Source organism: Trichoplusia ni, chromosome 17 (genome assembly GCF_003590095.1).
Source record: "Trichoplusia ni isolate ovarian cell line Hi5 chromosome 17, tn1, whole genome shotgun sequence".
In the NCBI taxonomy this organism is placed as follows: Eukaryota; Metazoa; Arthropoda; class Insecta; order Lepidoptera; family Noctuidae; genus Trichoplusia; species Trichoplusia ni.
The window spans coordinates 5,846,441-5,867,183 of NC_039494.1; the positions used below are offsets into that span (position 1 = coordinate 5,846,441).

The 20,743-nt window shown below is 33.1% G+C and overlaps 1 protein-coding gene across 1 annotated transcript in view; it reads left to right on the forward strand.

The window, feature by feature from the left end:
* The first annotated feature begins 2,793 nt into the window (after positions 1–2,793).
* LOC113502286 (QRFP-like peptide receptor) overlaps positions 2,794–20,743 on the forward strand; it is a 111,747-nt gene continuing 93,797 nt past the window's right edge. The window contains exons 1-2 of the mRNA XM_026883794.1: positions 2,794–3,554; positions 18,950–19,205. Coding sequence (XP_026739595.1) covers positions 19,006–19,205 — 200 coding nt within the window. The 5' untranslated portion in view covers positions 2,794–3,554; positions 18,950–19,005. The remainder of the gene's footprint in view (positions 3,555–18,949; positions 19,206–20,743) is intronic.

The following is a 20,743-nucleotide window of genomic DNA, read 5'->3' on the forward strand; positions in this document are numbered from 1 at the left end:
GAAAGCTCACATCTTTAATAACTGCAGAATGTACAACGTGACTGCTACACGAGACTTGAAGACGAAACACGAAATGTTTTGTATTCCTAATTAATAGTAGTTACGTCGTGACTTTGGAAATAGTTTGTTTTACTCGGAGAGGCTTCTTCATTAATTTCAGTTGTTGCCTAAAATAGTTTCAGTTATAATACCAGCTGTAACTAGTCACATTTTGAGTAATTTCAGTATATTTCAAAGTTTGTATATTGTCGATCAAATTTATAGAGTTATTGGTAAGTATAAGAAACGATATTTTTTTAGGGTTCCGTTCCGAAATAGCTAAGACGGAACCCTATTAACGACGCTCCACCCACCCTATTAACGCCTGACCGGAAAGCCGTTCGTAGAGAATGCCTCAGGCGTTAAATCCACCTTTGTACATAATTTCATGTAAAAGAAGCATGAATAAATAATTACAATAAAAATAATATACAACACCATAAAAACGCTACGAGTAATATAATATATATTTCGTATGTGTATGTTACGAAAATAAATCCCACAATAAAATTTTAAAATTCTTGGAAAATATAAACAGTCTTCTTTATTCGTATATCCTGGCTACAATAGTAACAATAAATAAAGTGGCCGACAAGTCTAGAGTTCTAGAAATTAAGTCTTCAAGTTGATGTTATTTTTGTGGCATTGTGCTCGTGAAGTGGTCCAACCTTGTTTCTATGCAAATGCTGAGATTGCAGAATGCAAAACTTTTTGCTGGTAAACGTGACTGAAAGAATTAGAACAATACTTTATGTATTTAGGGATCCGTTTCCATAGGGTCAAAGCAGAAACCTTTTACTAGACCGACCCTAATGAAGCATGTTAGAAAGGCTGATAAAAATTTCGATAGATTGATAATGTATTCACATTTTCCTTTAAATTATAATTGAGGTTAGGTTACGGTTGGAAGGGACATAAATGTGTATTACAGAATTTCTTTTTCAAAAAATATTTTCATTTACCTATACATACAGGACACTTAGTGTCGCGAATCCGTTTCGAATCTCGCACTTGACCGGTTTCGTATCCTCTTTGTATCTAACATTTTTTTGAAAATACGATTACTTCACGAGAAATAAGTCTAAATAAAAATCAGGATATAATCCAGTAGAAAATCTTTAATTCAGAGAGAATCTTGAAATTTAATTCCATTAAACGAACCTATGAAATTGCTGCACCTACGTGAGGTATCGGTACAGTCAGCAACAAAAAGTCATGAACACTATAAAATTTACACTTAAAACCAATGACTTAGTATTGGAAATTGAATTAAAATAGCTGTCTTTTCGTTTGGTTGACCTATAAAGTGGTGTCAGAATTTCGCCCTTTTGTGGTTTAACACCCCATTAAAACATTCTCGGATGTGCCGGTTTCCTTCATCAATTATAGCATGAGATAATTCCTTTGTAATATGTACATCAATTCTAAAAGATGCATAAGAGGTAAATAAGAAATAAAGGTACATAAAAGCTTGGCGGGATTTGAGACCACAACCTTTAACTTGGTAATCCAAAAAATCATACTGCAAGGCCGTCAAAATATGTTAAAGTTCACAAACACTAACATGCATGTTATAAAAAAAATGCAGTTTGAAAATCTGACTTTGTGTATCGAACTCCGTTGCTGACCATACCTGTAATTCAGGTATTGGTAAGGCACATCTAGGTTGTATTTCAAGTAGTTTCGAGCTATTTCACATGTGTGTTTCATCTCTATTCGTACAATACACGGTTCATAATATATCATTTATGCTGACCTTAGGGGTGCAAAACGTATAGAGAAGTATGACAGAAGTTTCACTACACGCAAACTTTTATAAAACTTAGATTCAAGCTTTTGGGATATAAATAAGTTAATATGCTATTTAAGCATTTGTTTTTGTCGATTTCCTTAAGTGGTCTAAGGAACAACATCGATTTATTTTTCTTAAGTAACAAACTACATCACTCTACAGATAAAATCATAGAACAAATAGGAAACAATCATTACGGTTATAAACCTACTTATTTTCTTAAAACCTGTAACTTGTAATTCAATACATTTTTTAACCTCAGATAGCTCTGCAATTCACTAAAAATATTCTCACTCAAACGTAATAAATGACTGAACTGCATAAACTCTCAACTCTTACACAATTTCCTATCTATGCATGCTATACCCGTTGTAAAGACCGTTCGGATAATGCCTCTCTGATCTGTACAGGAACCATGGCCTCGTAGATCTATTCAAGAGCAATGAATAGGAGAGGCCTATTGTGGTATTATGGCGTATTTTGATTAAAGAAGAATAGTAATAAATTGAATACTATATTTCCTGGACGTTGGAAGTTAGACGTTGAATATTGGACGTCGATTTAATAATAGTGTGTCAACCAATCTTTTATTTAATCAGTGCGATTCGAATGCAGATTTGAGGGTTGTTTTTGATATTGAGCTATATGGTTTGATTTACATGAAATTAATCTATGTGAATATTAAATGTTTGGCTTTTTTTAAGTGGGCTATGAACGTGCTTTTATTTTAAAATATTATTTTATACTTAAAATGTTCTCTAAGTGGGTACTACACTGCAAAACTACGAAAGCACAATTTAAAATGGATCATTGACACATGAATAAATCAGAAACAGCTTGTATTTGACTAGAACCCTATTGCCAGTGACTTGCTGAAAGTGGAACACAACTCGAATGAAAACGAAAGATCAGATTGAAAAAGTTCTTTTGACTGGATTATATCTCAAGCTCTCACTATAAAGTTATCTATTAAACTTTAAGAAGTTTGAACTTCGAATGCGACAGCACACAGCAAAGCGCGACTTTGAATTTTCTTTAAAAACCCGATAAAATTCCGTTCAAAAATCATCAAGCAAAACGTGTACTCAAAATTCTCAAAGTTATTTAATGCATGTGAAAAATATTTGTACACCATCAACAATGCTTTTACATCTGTTTGTAAGCGTCCACTCATCCTTTCCAAAACGCTACGAAAATCTTGCACTCACATTCCAAACAAAAAGAATTTAAAAGCAAGAAACGCGAGAACTCAAGTAAATATACACAGTGAACGTCCATTAAGAAGGAACATTCATAGAAATTTACAATGAACACAAAAATACATCATACATAAATAATATACACTTTGTGTAAACAAGTTTCAGATTCACAGCTTTCAGTCGCACGCGAACCAAGCGCCGGTGACGACGCACCGCCAGTATCCAGTGACGTCATAAAGTTTCACGTATTCACAAAAGAAAGTGATTTCGAAGAAAACTAAAAAGGAGTTTTTAGTGCTGTGTTTGTTCAAGGAAGTGTGTTTAAAAAAAATATAGTCACAATTTTAGACTTCGAATTGTAACTGACATTTTTTTTCGGGTTTATAATCTGTGTTGCATTGGACTTGTGAATAAAAAAGTGCAGAATTTTAATGGACAGAAAATTATACCTAGACGGTAAAAGTGACGGAAAATAACTTCAGTCGTAAACGCCTCAGACAGTGTTATCTAAAATACTTGATCCGGTAACTTTTTTAGTACTTTTTTAATAGTTTATTTAGCCGTCGCTTTGGGGTTAATGTCGCATTAACGGTATTGTACTCTCTTTTTAGGGCGTAAAAATATCAATTTTATTTTTCTCGACCTAGCTTCTTTACAAAGCCTTCTACAAAAAGAACGCGTGCTTTCTTTAATATTTAACTTTTTTTTCTGACAACTCGTATTATTTTATGGAAATAGTCCGACGACATCTTTATTTTTCTTATAAATTAAAAAAATCATGAAAAACTATCTGCCTTTGTTTAAAACGTGAGGCAAAGTGAGGCCATCTAAATAACGGTACATAAGCTTAATTTAACAAAAAGACAGACGTTCCAAAGAAAGTTATTTTATGTATGACTAGTACAAACAATTTTAAGATTATATTTTGTTATGTTATAGTCTGACGATCCGAATTGTATTTTGAACCTCAAAGAAAAAAAACCATTTAATTATCCTCTCATTAAAGATTTGGAACCATTGTTTTTAGTTATTTACGGTATGGTAGTACACTCATTCATAAATTTAAAGTATATTGTTGTCCACAATATACTTTAAATTTATGAATGAGTGGCCCAATGCTGGGTTAAAAATTGGACCAATCGAGGAATGTCGATATTATGACTATTTCTTTTGAATCTGCAAGGGACTAACATGAGAATTACAACTTAAATAAATAATTTATAATGACGATACTACTAGAAAACAATATGACAAAAAATTACAAACTCGTATACAGCACAACTCTCTTCACTATTTTTGGCATCGTAACGTTTTGTTTAAGTCTCAAGCCGACCCATAAATTCTATAAAAAATAATGTCGTACTTAATTTGAAAGTCTAGCCTGCGTCAATGCTAAGCAAACATCCATAGGCTTGGCTTCACGAAGTAGGTTCTACTAAAACTGTCTGTTGACGCCTTTACAAACCTCTTTGGGAGTATAGCAGTAAATATTTATGCAACTATTACGTTTAATGGAATGGTCAACATAGAAACTAGGAAATAGGGGGCTTGGGAGAGACATTACTGTGGAGTATAGGTAGTGGCAGTGGACTTCATAGTTTAAATGTATGGATGACGTGATGGCGGTAAAACCATTATTATTGAGCTTCACGGAGTCAAATTGTTTATAGTATGTAGTATTCCACAACTTTCAAACAACGCCATCTAGTCTCAAACTGAGGAAAGCTTGTTATAAATACTAGACAACTGATAAATATATATTTCTAAATACATCATAATAGAGAATTTACACCAAGACACAGAACGAATAATCATACTCATCACAACAACATTTGACTTAAGTGAGAATCGAACCCACGACCTGCTGTATAACAGTCAGGGTTACTAACCACTAGACCAACGGGCCAGTCAAGTATTAGTTAGTTACAACTGGGGACCTACACCTATCTCTTAAAATACTATTGTTGCAGTTGTGAGTGCTATGCAGTGGAATACACGATGTAAGGCGGCGTGTCACTTTGACAACTGAATCACGGTAATATTACTCAGTGACGTGGTTGGAAGCCCACAGCTGTGACGATTAAAAACTCATTTCTTCTTCATCGAGCTCGAAATGGCATTTATAAGAGATTGCATAAATCTTATTTACATATTAATAAATGAAAATTGATTTCATCGGTCACTTTTTTCCATTTTAATGTCTTCATGGGGAATGTCTTTTTTTTAATAGACAGTATGATTTTAAACAAACCTTTTCTTTTTTTCCGTTGAAAATGTACATTGGTCGCTTTTGTCTCTAACTGTGCATTTTTTTTGCAAATTTAATTAAATATTTAAACGAAATACCACCCAAAACGTAGCTATGGGTACAACACAACAATGTCAAAGTACAGCGAAGCTCATGACAATAATAAAAAGAACGCTCGAAAATTAACGTTAGATAGCAAACACGTTCGCATTGTTTTTAATCTTGTGACCATCGATTGTTTGGCGGACTGTACACATTTGGGAGATGTACCAAATTTCTTGTAAATCAATTTAATAGCTTCTGAATGTTTAATTACTTTCCCATATGCTGCCACGTAAAACAATCAAACATTGCCGATAAATTTAATGTCTGTAGTCGCTTAGTTCGCTATAGATTCTATACGAATACGTGTCTATACTGTTTTGCAAATGGCATATCTAGATAAATGAACATCAGCATGTGCCATTGTCGGTGACTTATTATTCATGCAGCGAAGGAATACGTATTAAATAGCACGTAATAAAATAAAATCCGGGACAAAAGAAGACACCATGTCACTTTCTTTTAGCACGCTATGATTTGAAATGAAAAATAATTGGAAATCAGTTACACAAGTAAGATGTAAGCGATTCTATTGACTTTTCGGTGCTGAGAAAAGCGAATGTGTACTGTATGTTAACTTAACTGTATCTTAGTACTGGGACGAGGGTCCCAGTTACCATTGATACATTTTTGACAGTTTTTATGGGTAGTTACAAGCTAGAAAGTCTAACAACATGCTTACTAAGTGGTGTCGCTCTTCGTAAAACACTAGTACATATACAGTTAGGAAAAGGCTAGGCTAATGATGATTATAAATGGCCAGTACACATTTCATGACATGTAGTCCAAACAGATTTATCATTCGCTTTATTTATCTACGACTAGTCATTAAGGGCAATCTATTTTCCTCTCTACTACTTAACTCTGAAACGTTTTTAACCAGTATCTTAGTTCTTCAGCCTAGCTTTTAAATACATTTTTATTGACTTTCATCTGTCTCTATATCTGAAATCTAATATTGCAAGTTAAACTTCGCCTTCTTTTGGGCTTCCGATTGAGCTGAATTTGTACATGCATAACTTAATGCGATATAATGATGATTAGGAAGTGATTTGATGCTGGAACTGGAATTATTGTAGGATCTCTACGATAAACGACGGGATTCTATCGATTTTGTATTCATTTGAATTAGCAAGTAAGGCAAGTACTATAAACCCAAAGCAAGAAGGCAAGCTTCAATGCTTTCTAAGCTTCTTTTATAATTCTTGTTTATTTTTATCCTTTATAGCACAGCGGTCATATGCATTTCAATAAACCACTCGCCTATCCGCATATTCGTATTTCCCTATGATTTCTGAGGTTAGGTTAGGTTATTCGATTTCCAGTTTCACCCGGATTTGGCAGAATACAGTGTTTAGAGACTGATCATTTTTCAGACCCCACAACATATTTTGATCGGTGTATCCCATAGCAACTTCACTGTATCCTTTATCTTAGTACGTTTTGTTGAATTTCTGTCCTAAAAAAGCAAAAGTTTTTATTTTAATAAAGCTTTGTATTTAGTTATGTCTGCTTTTGCTCGCTTACAGTTTTGGAATTTATGTATGAGTACACAAACGGTTGGCTGTTGATTGTATGCGTGACTAAGTTTTTGAATATATTTTGTCTAAACATAAATATTTGTCGAAAATGTGTTGTAAGCCTTTTACATGACTGTTATGAATATAATAATAGTCAAAATAGTCTCAAAAAGAATATGATAAAGAATATTGGTCAACTATCTAATTTATTAAATCTCAGATCCATTTGTTGCTGTTTTAGCAACGGATAAAATGTATTATCTGTAACAATGTCGACTGCCTAGCTAGCATGGTTCACGAGATACAGCCAGGTACAATAGGGATCCGTTTTTACCCTTTAAGTACGTAACCCTAAAAAGACAGCATGATTTTTCTTTCATATTTATTTAAAAGCTTCATCTAAGTATAATTTATTGGTCGCCATTATTATGATAATACTGTGGCGACGCTAAGACCAGCATAGTTAATACCTATTTACATTCTAGACTGCTAGCAGAATAATTAATTCCATTATTAATTAATGAGGACTAGGTGCCTTTGTTTACTTGTCTATTTGAGTTGTTATTAATCTTTGTGCGAATATTAGTGTAAATGGAAATCTCTGGGATGAGCTTTATTTGAGATTAAATTCTGAACTTCAGTTAAAAATAAAATGAGACAAGCTATGAAAAATGTAAAGGATTTTGTTTTAGTTTCGAAACTTGCAGTATTTACATTTTATACACCTTTTTTTTTTAGTTTGTTTATTTCTAAGCTTATATTAAATCGAGTTTTGTTTAGACAAGCTTCGTACATGTTTAAGACTTTTTAAAGTTGTGTCATTTTGAGTTCTAAATGTTCTTCCATGAGCTGTCACAACTTGTTCGTGTTATTGACATTATGGAGCAAAAAAGTAGAAAGAAATTAATCTTGAGAAACGCGTGCGTATCATTAATAGGACAATGAAATTCTTGTCCACCGCAAGACTGTCAAACTAGGCATAAAGATTTTTCATACTTATATCACAAGAGTCAAACAATTGATGCTTTATTTTAATTATTGTTTTTTGTTTTTTTATATACTACTTATTATAGTATTTAGTACTTATTTTAAGTGTATATATATCTAGATTGTAAATTTAGTAACAGTTGTAAATAAGAGTTATTATATTTTTCCATTTTTCCGGAAGAGTAGGGTACTTCCATTTACTTCTCTGTTCCATAAATATGACCGTAGCTCAAAGCTTCAAACAAAATGTTTAGCAAACAAGATGAGAACGCAATATGTAGATATAGATGTGTTTCACTTAAACATCGATATAGTAAGTCAATTTTTGGGCTGCGTCAGACTTTGATTGATTTGAGTGATCAATCAACGTCTTAACCCACGATACACTATATAAACAAGCTATTTGCCGCTACTTTATAGTAGTAGTAAATCTAAACTTTAATTAAACGAAGGTTCACGTTTATTTTGAAATGCGATGTTTATTATGTAACAAATTAAAAATCTGAGTACAGCTTGACGAATTAAAAACACGTCGGAAATAAAGGCTTAATACTCTTTTCACCCATTCAAGGAATTTATTTGAAGGGAAAAACTGAAGTTCTTGTTAAAAATAGCCCCAAAAGCCTGAGAGATATTCCACTTTTCGTCCCTTTCAAAAAAAGTTCCGTCCTTTTCTTGTAAGTGAGAAAAAAGAGCTTTGCTGTTAAAAAAAGAGAAAGCGTTATTCCACTTTTTACCCATTTTTGTACCCAGTACTACAACTCTGAATACCAGCAATATCAGCCATACCAGTTCTCGAAAGAAAGCTTCACGCATTCAAAGTTCACGGTCAAAGTGACACCAGGGTTGGTGCAAACATTTGTAAACTACGCCAATTTTGGTCACATGTATGACAATCCATCAGCTGTGGTGGCCGCTATTACATCATGCGGCCATCTGTACTGCTAAGCGTTACTCGTCCATGCATCATGTTACGTCTGGTCTTATCACTTAATATCTATATAACCTGGTGGTTTCTTAGGTTTACGCGAATGTTAGTCATTGAAATAAAACTACTTTTACGGATTTTATCGCCGTATAATTCGCGGTTTAATGTCAAAACACCTTTGTAGGTATCGTCAGTCTGCCCGTGACCATGATACCTGCAAAGGTGTCGAAACGTCGGGAACTAAAATCTAAAATTAAACCGCGATAAAATCCGTAAAAGTAGTTCTATATAACCTGGTTGAAAAATGTACGTGCAGCGTATTAACGCTGACAAAAAGTGCTCATATAGTTTGATGTACAACATATTTGAGATTCATTACGATCACAGGTTTGCTTTCATCTCAGACCAGATGTGTAAGATCATCGTAAAAGTGCTCTCGAGATAAACTTTTCTCCATTGATAAATATGTTGTGTATGTTTTATGTATATTGAGTTATTAAACTACCGGATTTTCGTTAGGGATCGAAATCTGAGATTTATTTGGGTTTAAAGAGTCTTTGATTATGCGATTTTAAGCGTTTTATTAGTAATTTAGGGTTCCTTATCCTATGGGGAAAAACGAATCCCTATTACTGGGGATCTGCTGTCTGTCCGGCCGTCTGCTCCCCATTAACACTAAAAATAAAGATTGAGGTTACGTTCATAAATTAGGTAAAATGGGAGAAAATGTATGAACCCGAATTATTTTATATCTACCTTTTTGAATGATGTCAAAATAAAAGCAATGTAAACATTCCCTGTAAAACATCCTCTTTTAAGTTATTGGGTCATCAAATGCTAATCTAAAGAAAACACGACTGCCTTGAGTAGCGAAGAAAATAAAATTATATAGCATTTTCAAGCTTATGTTCAAGGCATTTGGGATTAAATTCAAATGTAAAAAATAAACTTGTAGGCGAGTGCAATTCGCTCATCAGCATCAGCCATCTTATTACAAAGCATTAAAGTTGTTTTTGGTGATAATTTGCCATAATTTATAAGGTACTGACACAATTTGTATCCTACGCACTTTCTTTATAATTTTCCTGAAGTACACAAAGGCTCAAAGGTTATTATCACCTACTTAGTTGTGACTGAGCATATTAATAGGTTCTTTGCTGTTCATTAGACCTCATTTTCTTGTTTATAGACGAACTAAAAATATTATTAAAAAATATATTTAATTTTTATATTTAATTTTTCGCAATCTTCTTTAAATGAATTTTCCGTCAACTCTATTTCAAGGATTTAAGAAATTTAAATAACAAGGCGGTACATAGTTAGTATTAATTTGGTATTATAAAAGAAAAGGTTTTCGTACCCAAAGAGTAAAATGGAACCCTTTAATTAAGGCTTCGCTTTCTTACCATTTGTCACCAGGAAATTGTCACAGATGATGCATTCCAGTTTTTACTTGTAATGGAATAGAAATAATAATCGAGGTTAAGCGAGGGATAGGAATAGTCATAAATTTATTGGGTTACAAACCCCACACATTTTTTCACAATAATGGCTCTCCTTGTTTGAGCCTATTTGTACGGTTTTATTATTTATCAAATAACTTAAATTTACCTTAACTTCCTCTATTTATTTTTCTATTTTGTACTTATTTCTTTAAAATGTCTGTTGTTAGAAAACTTTTTCGTATCTCTCAGAGAGCCTTAGTCGTGTTATAGATATATATGCAAACGTCTTGTCTCGAAAAATTTATTGAGGTTTTTCCAAAAGTCCGGTTGGCAAGTAATAAATCTTGAGAAGTTAACTGCTGGAGACAGTTATAAAAATCTGACAAGGGAGAAAGGAAACGATTAGCTAAAAAATAAAACTGAAAGAAGGGAAAAAGTTTTTAATGATGTGCAAAGTGACCTCTTGAAATTTTTAGAAGCAGGAACTGGAATATCGTCAAATTTTCCCAGAGAGTCCAATTCATCAAAACTCTATTTTTTTCTACATTTTTTGTTCAGGATCTTGCACCTTCCTTTATTAGATTAACAATTACTGTGTAGCATCAAAGTGATTAAAAAGTAATCATATTATGCGAACTGGAGTAAAAGTCAACCCAGGAGGTACAATTGAAAATAGGTAACTCTGAAGAGAACTCCGTTTGCTATTACTGAATTTCTCCTTTTGATCATCTGATTTTGCTGTTGACTATATTGCTGCAGCTATTTGCAAAAGGAATTAAGTATATAGGAAATTGGCCAAAGTCTTTGCTTAGGTCGCTGTTCAAAATGTTGTAACAGCTGCTTCATTGGGCGAGGGTCCAATTGGGCAATTACCAAGTGGTTAAGGCGGTCGATTGCTTGACACGAAGTCACTTAGTATAATTTTATCTATTTATTATGAAATAAGGAAAAGTATTATCAAGAATAATATTATTTTTTTGGACAAAAAATATAACAGACGATTTAGTTATACGAGTACCTAAGAAGTGTCAACATAACTAGTCCCTAAAATTTATAGTGAATAATGCTTTCGACATAAAATTTGGCAATGCTATAAAAGTCGACACTAAGTGCTTATTATATAAATTGCTAATGAATGTATTAAACCACTCCCGCACTAAGGTTTTTAATTCCTGTATTTCGAGGGAATTCGAAACATCAAAATCATATGCAAAAAGACACCAAGATTTGGGACAGTTATTCCTAGATAACGTACATGCTCGTCCTGCTCGGCAAACGAACCCGAGACGTCGTGTGTAGTACCTGCGGTTTGGTGTGGTGACCTCAACCACTCGGCCATCCTTGCAGTTTTCAATTTTCTAATGAGAGACACAGTTTACTCGATACTAAGAAGTTTTGCATTGGTTCATACGTTTAAAACAGTGAGTAAAACTAGTTGAACATATTTCATAACACTTGAAATTAGACTGAACAAACCGTGGCTATAAAATGCATCGTAAACAATTTTTTGTTTTGAATCGACATGGAAACAAGACTAAATCGATCCGCTTACTAATCCATACGTCATTCATTTATAAAAATAGATTCCAAATTCATTTAGTTATCATTAAGAGTACATGGAAGAGAGGAAAGTAAAAGGAAATGATATTCAAGCTTCGCTCGCGTGTCACAATTGGATACGACGATCAATCTTATCATAAATAAATTTGACAGATTTGAAACGAGGTAAATTTTGTAAATTACCCAAGATTCTAATGTCGTATTTGCATGTTATTTAGTAGCTAGGATACAGAATCAAATTGGTATAATTTATAAAATGATAAATATGACGTAAAAAGAAAGGGCTACGACAATCAGACAACGCATTTCTTAGTTTGTATTGCTATTTGTAATATCAGAGCACTTAACTCAACTAGTCCTTCGTCCATGTGCAAAGTTAGGTATAGCGACTACATCCCGATTGAGTTAGGAATCACGAGATTCCTGTCACGACTCCCAAGGCCTTTTCCGTTACATTCAGAATTCCCTTCATAAGTAACATTGTCGAAGGATTTATTCATTTGGTCCCTCTTGTGCTATGCCAGGTTGTGGATGTATGTGTTGGTACAGATTTTTATGAATTCTGCAAGGTCAGCCAATAGCATAATCTACTGATATTTTTTAAATAAAAATGCAGTTTATGTGAAGTAAAGTTTAAGTATTTTAACATTTTCGGTAGGATGTTAAAACCAAAATAAACAAAACATCATTCAAATGAAAATGTTACCAGTAGCTTAGGTAAAGTCACCGACTTATTTATGATGGATTATGACAGACAACTCCAATCCGATACTAAAAATACACTGAATAAATATAAATTGAATACGGTGACGAGGCAGGGTCGTTTGTCGACCGTAATTCTTATCACCTCCATTCAGAAACATGACGTCATTGAGTAGTGACATCTGTTGGTGAGTTTACCGAAACTTGGCTCGTTTGTGTAAGGACTTTTTTTCAATTTTGTAATCTGGGACACTCTGGTGCTGTAACTCACAAAAGAGGTTGTTTAAATTGGAAATTCGACCCCTATTTGGATGAAGACTTGGAATTACATTTTCAATGACAATACTAAGTTTTTTTTCTGATTTACAATATGAAGAGTAATCCCCCTAAATTATTTAAATTAACAAATGAACGTAGCCTACCATGTTACATCGGCTATTTGGGAATCCGAAGCTCGTTAGTCTAACCTCAAAATTATCAACAAGAATCTCCCAATACAAATATTTGTCGTGACTTGACGTACACCCGACATAAACCATCCGTCCCTCAACACTCCTTCTAAGTGAATTTGTAAGTATTAACAAATACCTCGTATATTGTGCGCCGGAACCATTACCTGGTACTTCGACGTATTCCATTGTTCCCCTAATAGTTTCTCAATAGTTTGAGTAAATGGATTTCAAGCGGCTTCCTGTAGTTGAGTTATGACTGTTTATGTTACACTATTTTTCAATCGTTCAAAGAGTTATTATTATTGTTAAAGCCAGTTGAAGATGGTATGCCGTTATAGATCGGTTGCGGAAATTTCAACAATATGGGGACTATTGGGGACTTTTTGGCCTCCATAGTTACAAAAAAATGATTAATAATCATCATATTATTCCTTAGACATTTCTTTTGTTTTACATCAATGTAAGGTCAAACAAATTTTATCATTTTGGGAAAACAAGATGTTTTTTTTACATATAAGGGGAGGTAAAAAAAAGCAAAAGTGAAAGATATCCGACCTCTTTTATGGTTTTTAATCCGAGATACTTTCACAGTGGAGTACTTTCACCATAAAGAGAAAATACGCGTGAGAAAAGGTGGCACTTCATTTTTTTATGTTAAGGTACAGTGATAAGAATTTTACCGAACGTACGTAGATTTATTTATTTATTTATTTATTAATTAAAAGCATTATGCATTGACAAACCTTTAGCCTGAAATAAATAAAAGATTAATTATTTTACCTTACATTTTCGACATAAGCACAGATTACACTAACACGAAAGTATCAGGAATAAAAATATCGAAAGTAGCGATCTGTTCCGGGCTACGAAAACATTCACAATTAAATACTTTATGCTGGCCAGTGACCACGACATTGAGTATCATTCAAATTCAATAACTGCGTTCTTGAAATATTGTGCAAAGAATTTCTAACGGAAAATGGGATGGTCGTTAATCCTGTTACAAGCAGTTTTTCGAGATGGCAGCTATTTGCTCTGAAATTTGTGTAATTTTCGCGAACGGGTTATAAAAGCGTTGACTAAACTTTTTGCAGAGAGTGAATTATAATACTTCTTCGATTTAATTACGTAGAAAGTGATTTCTCTCATTGCATTATATTTACCAGAATTAATTCATTGATTGGAGAGTGGGTATACTTTCGTCGAACATCGTTTATTGTACCCTGCACGATAAAAGTATCTACAATCATTGGCCTAGCCTTTTCCCAACTATGTTGGGTTCGGCTACCAGTTCAACCGGTTTCAGCTAAGTACCAGTTTTTTACAAGGAGCGACTGCCCCTTTGACCTCCTCAACCCAGTTACCTGGGCAACACGATACCCCTTGGTTAGACTGGCTGTCAGACTTTTTCAAGCTTCTGGCTACCTGTAACGACTGTCAAAGATGTAGGAATAACAGCCGGGACCCACAATTTAACGTGCCTTCCGAAACACGGAAAGTATCTATAAAAGTATCTACAATATCAACAAGTTATTTAAATTTCAGCGGTCATTGTTTGCGAGTATACTAAATAATGTTTAGCTATAAGCAATATTTTCAAACAGTGTCACAGAGAAACATGTCTGTGGATTTAAATAGTGTTTTCTAAGGCGAATGTTATTAAATTATTTGTAAGATCCCTTTGATTTACTGTCGTTTTTTACTCAAGCTGTGTACCTATTAGTAAAAGGTAGTGTAAATTATTTAATTTACGTCCCTACTTGGGAAATAGCGCCGATACATTGTCGCATGTAATTAACGACGTCAAAGCTAATTACATCTTTAAAAGAATCCTCTCAGCTTAATACCCATGTTTGAGTTAGTTCCGCGAAGTTCTTAATCCAATTTAATTGGATCAACATGTGACGGGGAAAATTAAATTAATTGAAACAGAAGTTAACATTTTAAAATAAGCTTTCAGAGAATTTTATTATAGTCTAGTAATATTATAGTCGACATCATATTTATGAATTGACCCCACTACCCTAACTTATTATTGTTTAAACAGTGAAAATTGAAAATTTGTCAATGAAATCTACGAGTCAAAAATAATAGTACTATATGTGCAAGAAGTATTAAACAAATAAATAAATAAATAGTAGTTCACAATTTCGAATTATAAAATTGGATGTAATTGAAACTAATACTTGAATATCAGACATTGGCGATGAACCGTTTTCGATTTTGATTATTTCCATTAACATTTAAATCTCACTTTAAGACAATAGCAAAGGCACGTAAACTCCATAGTTACAACGATACCGGAACAGTGTATCGAACTACTAAACTACAGAGCGGAAGTTAATGTAAATACTCGGCCTTTAGCTTTCTTACTGAACTTTATGAACTCGACACTGTTTATATCAATACCTATTATATTTATCAACATGCCTATTTGTCTGGTACCAGCAGTAATCCATTGAATCACACCCACAAATAGTTCTAAATACGTTTTGGATGGTCACGTGGTCGAAAGTTCATCTGATTTAATGTATTTACGGACACGTGACTTAAAATCAATTTTAATAATTTAAAAATTTTTTTTTTTGAAGCTGACCTTTTTGGTTGACAAGTTGCCTTCCAAAAATTAGAATATTTATTTTTCATTTTATCAGATCATTTAAAAGTTTTGAAGATTAAAAGCACTTAATATGTAAAATGTATCGTAGTGGAGGCTAGTAACATCACTTTCTAGTAAAAAACATACTGGTAAGTGACGTCAAACGAAATTTTTATCGATTATATCCCCTTAATTATTTGCTTACGTCAAATCTGTATGACAAACTAAACAGTTATTTTTTGTCAATGTCTTACTGGTTATACTATTACCTGTCATGAAATTTAAAACGATAAATTGTGAGTCAAGCAAACGTTACATTAGAATATTGTAACATATCAATCAAACCTAATAATAACTGTTTAACGATTCAAAAAATTTATAACGATCGAATCATACTCGTAACTTCGTTCAAAAACATCATTTGATATTCATTTCTTGACAGATTTGTGACGTGGTGTTGAAAGATATAAAGACCTTGGCCTAGTGGCGAAAAGAAACTAGAAAAACATTTATAATCTTCATAACAAAATGTATGATTATAAAAGAAGATTTATTCTCAAATATAATTGCATCATTATTACAGACATTTCTTTTTTAGAATTGATACTTCAATACTGGTACCTACATAATGTTATGCCCTAAGATCTACTCTAGCCCAGGAGATGCATCTTGATCTTTAGAATTCCAGACACAATACATTTCTAACGTGAATGAAAGTTACAATGAAATCCGTTTTACGGGCGATTGGACATTATGAGAGCAAGGCTTGCAGTACTTTTTCTTCTCGTCTTAATTATTAGATTTGCTCTCGCTAACAAGTACCGTTTTATATTCTGTTTTTAAAGAAAAAACAATATTTTTTTTGTGGTATACGACTAAAATCCAATTCATTCGTCAGGTTGATTTGTAAAATAATATACGACTCCTTTTTTGATAAAGTAAAAAAAATCGAGGATTTAAGTAGAGACACGAACTTGAATACTCTTTCCTACAGTTATAAAAGGATATGTCTATGATAAGCTTTAAAGGACGCGATTGAAACCTAAGTTTCTGACTTATAAACGACTTTGTCTAAACCGATTTTTGTTAATCGATTTGTTGAAGTTAGATTTCAATTTCAGATATCTTAAGTGGTTAAGATAGTCTAGTATACACACTAGGTGCAATACCAATACTGGTTTAAGGGAGGATTTTATCAATCTATTTATTTGTGTTTATAAATACCGTGATTTGAATCAGAGAAGCGGATGCTGTTACATTTAATGGCTGCGAAGTCATTAATAAATATAATTAACGTAAACATTATCCGTGGATTGGTATCCTGACTCATGGACTAAGTATAGTGGGATCTAGGTGATGAGATAAGGTAATAAAATTGTTAAATTTGTACTATTTAAGTATCTAACTACGTATGTTGGTTTTACAATAAAGGCTAAAAGCGATGGTCCGCAGTCTGTCCGATCGTCTGTCTGTCCGACTGTGATCAGGCTGTATCTTATTAACCATAATAGTTTGAATTAAAAAAAACTGTTACTGCTATAAAAAAAAATACTGAGTATTATAAAGATGAAGGTTAAGTAGCGGATCGGTGGACGAACAGACGTACATTTAAAAATACCCATAGGCGAATAGGTTTCCGTTTTTACTCTTTGGGCGCAGAACCTTCATAAGGCGTATGAAGCCGAGAATAAAAAAATACAATAGTGAAGTATATTCTTCGAATCCTTTTCCCAAACTTACTCTGAGAGGACTCACTGTCTTAATAAATAATCGTTTCGTAGAAGATAATATAACAAGAAAAAACGTTACCCCTTTGTTATGATCATAACGAACCTCGTTTCCCTGAGCTCGTTAACTTTTGACATTACGTACCATAAATGTTTACAGCCTTCGACGGCTCTGCATACACATTTCCTGGATCTGAAAGCCAGTAGTAAACGCGAATGGATTCGGTTCCAATATTATTCGCGGGAGAAGGATGATTAGAATATGTACTGGGTCGAAATGCGAAATTTTAAACACTTTTAAATAGACGAGACTTTTTTTTAAATAGACGATAGTTTTGTTAGAGTGTTAAAATGTTTTATATTTCATGTTATACCAAAAGTCGTCCATATTAAGTTTTTTTTAGCTATGCTGCCGTACATATTTGGGATCAATAGATTTGGTATAAATTCGGCTTCGATTATACTCTTTCCTGAACTATTGCGCGCCGCCGTAAAGATATCACGAATTGTATTGTCAAATTAATTTTATCGTTGCCATTTATATCATTCAGACACTAAGGCGCCACCTTAAAAATTAAATTGGTTTTTGGCTTGATAAGGAATCGTAATTTCTTTTTGTAAGTTACTACCCACATGGACAGGCAAAAGCAGATTCCATTGAACCTGCTTTTGAAACAATTGGACTTTTATATGACTTCTATCATAAGTAATCATGGCACAGATACTGTTTTAATTAATCATTTTTGTTTTATTTAGATGAAACTATAATTTTGAAGTAATGTAGTGTGTGTTCCATTCGAAATGAGATAGGTATACACCACACTTTTTTTAAATAAGACAGTTGCAGTTGTGTAAGTGGGATGGCACATTATACGGCGTATCTCCCATCTCGCTTCCACTACTACAATCTCACTTAGATGGTCAAAGGCCTCCTGGTTCCGTTATCAGTGAGAATCGAATCATGTTTTATACTCGTACTAAGCTAGTGAAGTTGGATTTGGCCCGGGAAAGTGAATTGAGTGCCAAACGTTCTGTTTGAATTTATCCCAAATAAAACAGAATGCGTTCTGTTTTGGATTGCAAGTGATTCTTTCGTAGTTGCTTTTTTATTTTGTTGTGATTTTTTGCCTATGGGGCCCAGTAATATTTTCATGCATAGTTTTGATGGAACTCAATATCTGTGCTCTTTATACAGGTTTAATTCAATTTATCGTAAAAACAATACGTCATGTTTCGTAAAAAGGATACTTTGTGTCTAGACATCTTCAGCAGCGTTTTCCATTTAATTATAATTTGGATAATTCAATTTTAATAAAGCAAATTACTTTATCACGAGCTGTACGTAAGACGAAACTTTAATTTGGTTAGACTCTTTTTAGAACTTCATAAATCCGTATAACAAAGTTTTATAAAATAATATTGTTATTAAGTTCAACTTTAGAACTATAGGACATTTTACGATAAAGACTGAAAGAAAACCCTAGGTAAAGACTAAGCATTTTATTTCTAGCAAAATTGCTTTATAGCCGGTACCCACTGCACACGACACGCTATTTAAATGACCCATACTATAAACAAACCATTATTTAACCCCGAAGCGGCGATAAAACATTCGCAGATACAATACAATCATTTTATTTACATTACAGTTTCTAAAAATGGTCGAGAAATATTTCAACGTCAACACTTGAGTACAGTTGCGAACATGGCTTTGAAGAGCTTAAATACGAGTTTCGAAGTGGGTTGGAACGAATCTGAGGTGTGGGGTGTACCGCAGTTGGACTTGGACGTGTTCTATAGGCCCGATGTGGTGATCATAGTGTTGTATGTGGTGGTGCTGACGGCGTCGCTGTCGGCGAACACGCTGCTCATCTTCATCGTCATCAAGTTCCAGTATATGAGGAGGTGAGTCTAGGTTAAGTCTTAAGATCCATTATTGATTATAGAGTTCTTTACTGATTCTGCTGTATAGGAATGACATTTTGCTTGAATACTTTGCCAAAACTTTTAAAAGAGCCTGAAAAAGGTATCTTAGAAATTTTGATTTTTTATATTATTTATTCTACCTTGTTATTTATTCTATCTGTTTACTAAATTATATTACATCCGTGTTCCATGTAACAATATTATTAAAATAGTGTTTCACTGGTCTTAAATCCTATTTTTAGAAATTTAAAGAACACTTATTTTGTATCAGCTAATTTTCTACGTGCTTTGGAGCTTTCCACGAATCTGCCTCCAGTCTAACCGGATGCACCTAAATACCTGTGGTTTGAATGCTTTTCTGAATTTTTGAACTCAGTGACAAAGGCAACACAGTGCACCGATTATTCTGCATAAATGAAAGCAAAACTTTATACAAATTTTACTAGAAAATGTCCACTGCTTCAGTTTCCAGTGTTATTCATATGAATTTATAGTCTATTTAAATTGTATTTAATTTACTATACACAGGCACTCGTACAGTTTTATGTTCGAGACAATGATTTTAGTGAAATGTAATATGGATATCTAGTTAAATTTGTATATGTTGACGAAATCACAAAGATGGCAGAAAACCTTCGTATTTCTATTGCGTTAATACTTTGTTAACTCTATTAGGTAATAAGATTTTGGTTTATGAAAATCTGTCTGAAAAAGATATACAAAATACTGTAACCTAAATTCTGCGTAATACTCATGTTTACTATGATTACAAATTGAAGTCATAATTACATGCTACTATATTTTGAAAACTGTTTTTATAAGTTTCAAATCTTATAAGGTATTTTCACGTGAATATGCTTATATTAAGCCTACCTTATTTATCTATTAAGTAATGTAATAGTTCTAGTGTCGTATCAGTAAAGTTCTGCGGTTTTCAGGTCTCCTTATTTTGCTGAATAACCACACGTCCCTACTTAATATTCAATGAGCGTCCACTTACGTTTAATCAGCTTTCACCGATAACGACACTGGAACCATTGTAATGATAATTAATTATTAATTTCAGACTATTTTGTAACTTGCTGATATCAAAAACATGCATTCATTGTAAAAAATATGGTATAACGGTTTACTAGCTTACTTGAATATATCGGGATCGCCCGACTAGTTTGGTGAAAACGATTTCAATTGGGTTCGGAACTAGTTAGGCGATCCCATTCAATAAGTATGATATTTCTTACAAAAAAATGGAGGAAATATATCAATAAAATTTGAATTTTAGTACCGAACTTGATAGTAGTCTTGGAAAAAAAATATTTATTTCCATATGCAAAAACAGTATTCAGATCAAATACGACTGTTTTTGCTGAAATACGTGGAACCATTCTGAAACACAATTAATTATACTTTAAATTAACTAGAATAATTAATGATAACTGTTTATTTTAAGATATTTCGCTTTTGTTCATGGAATGGAATTACAAATAAATTCTATATGTATAGGTATATAGTTTTTA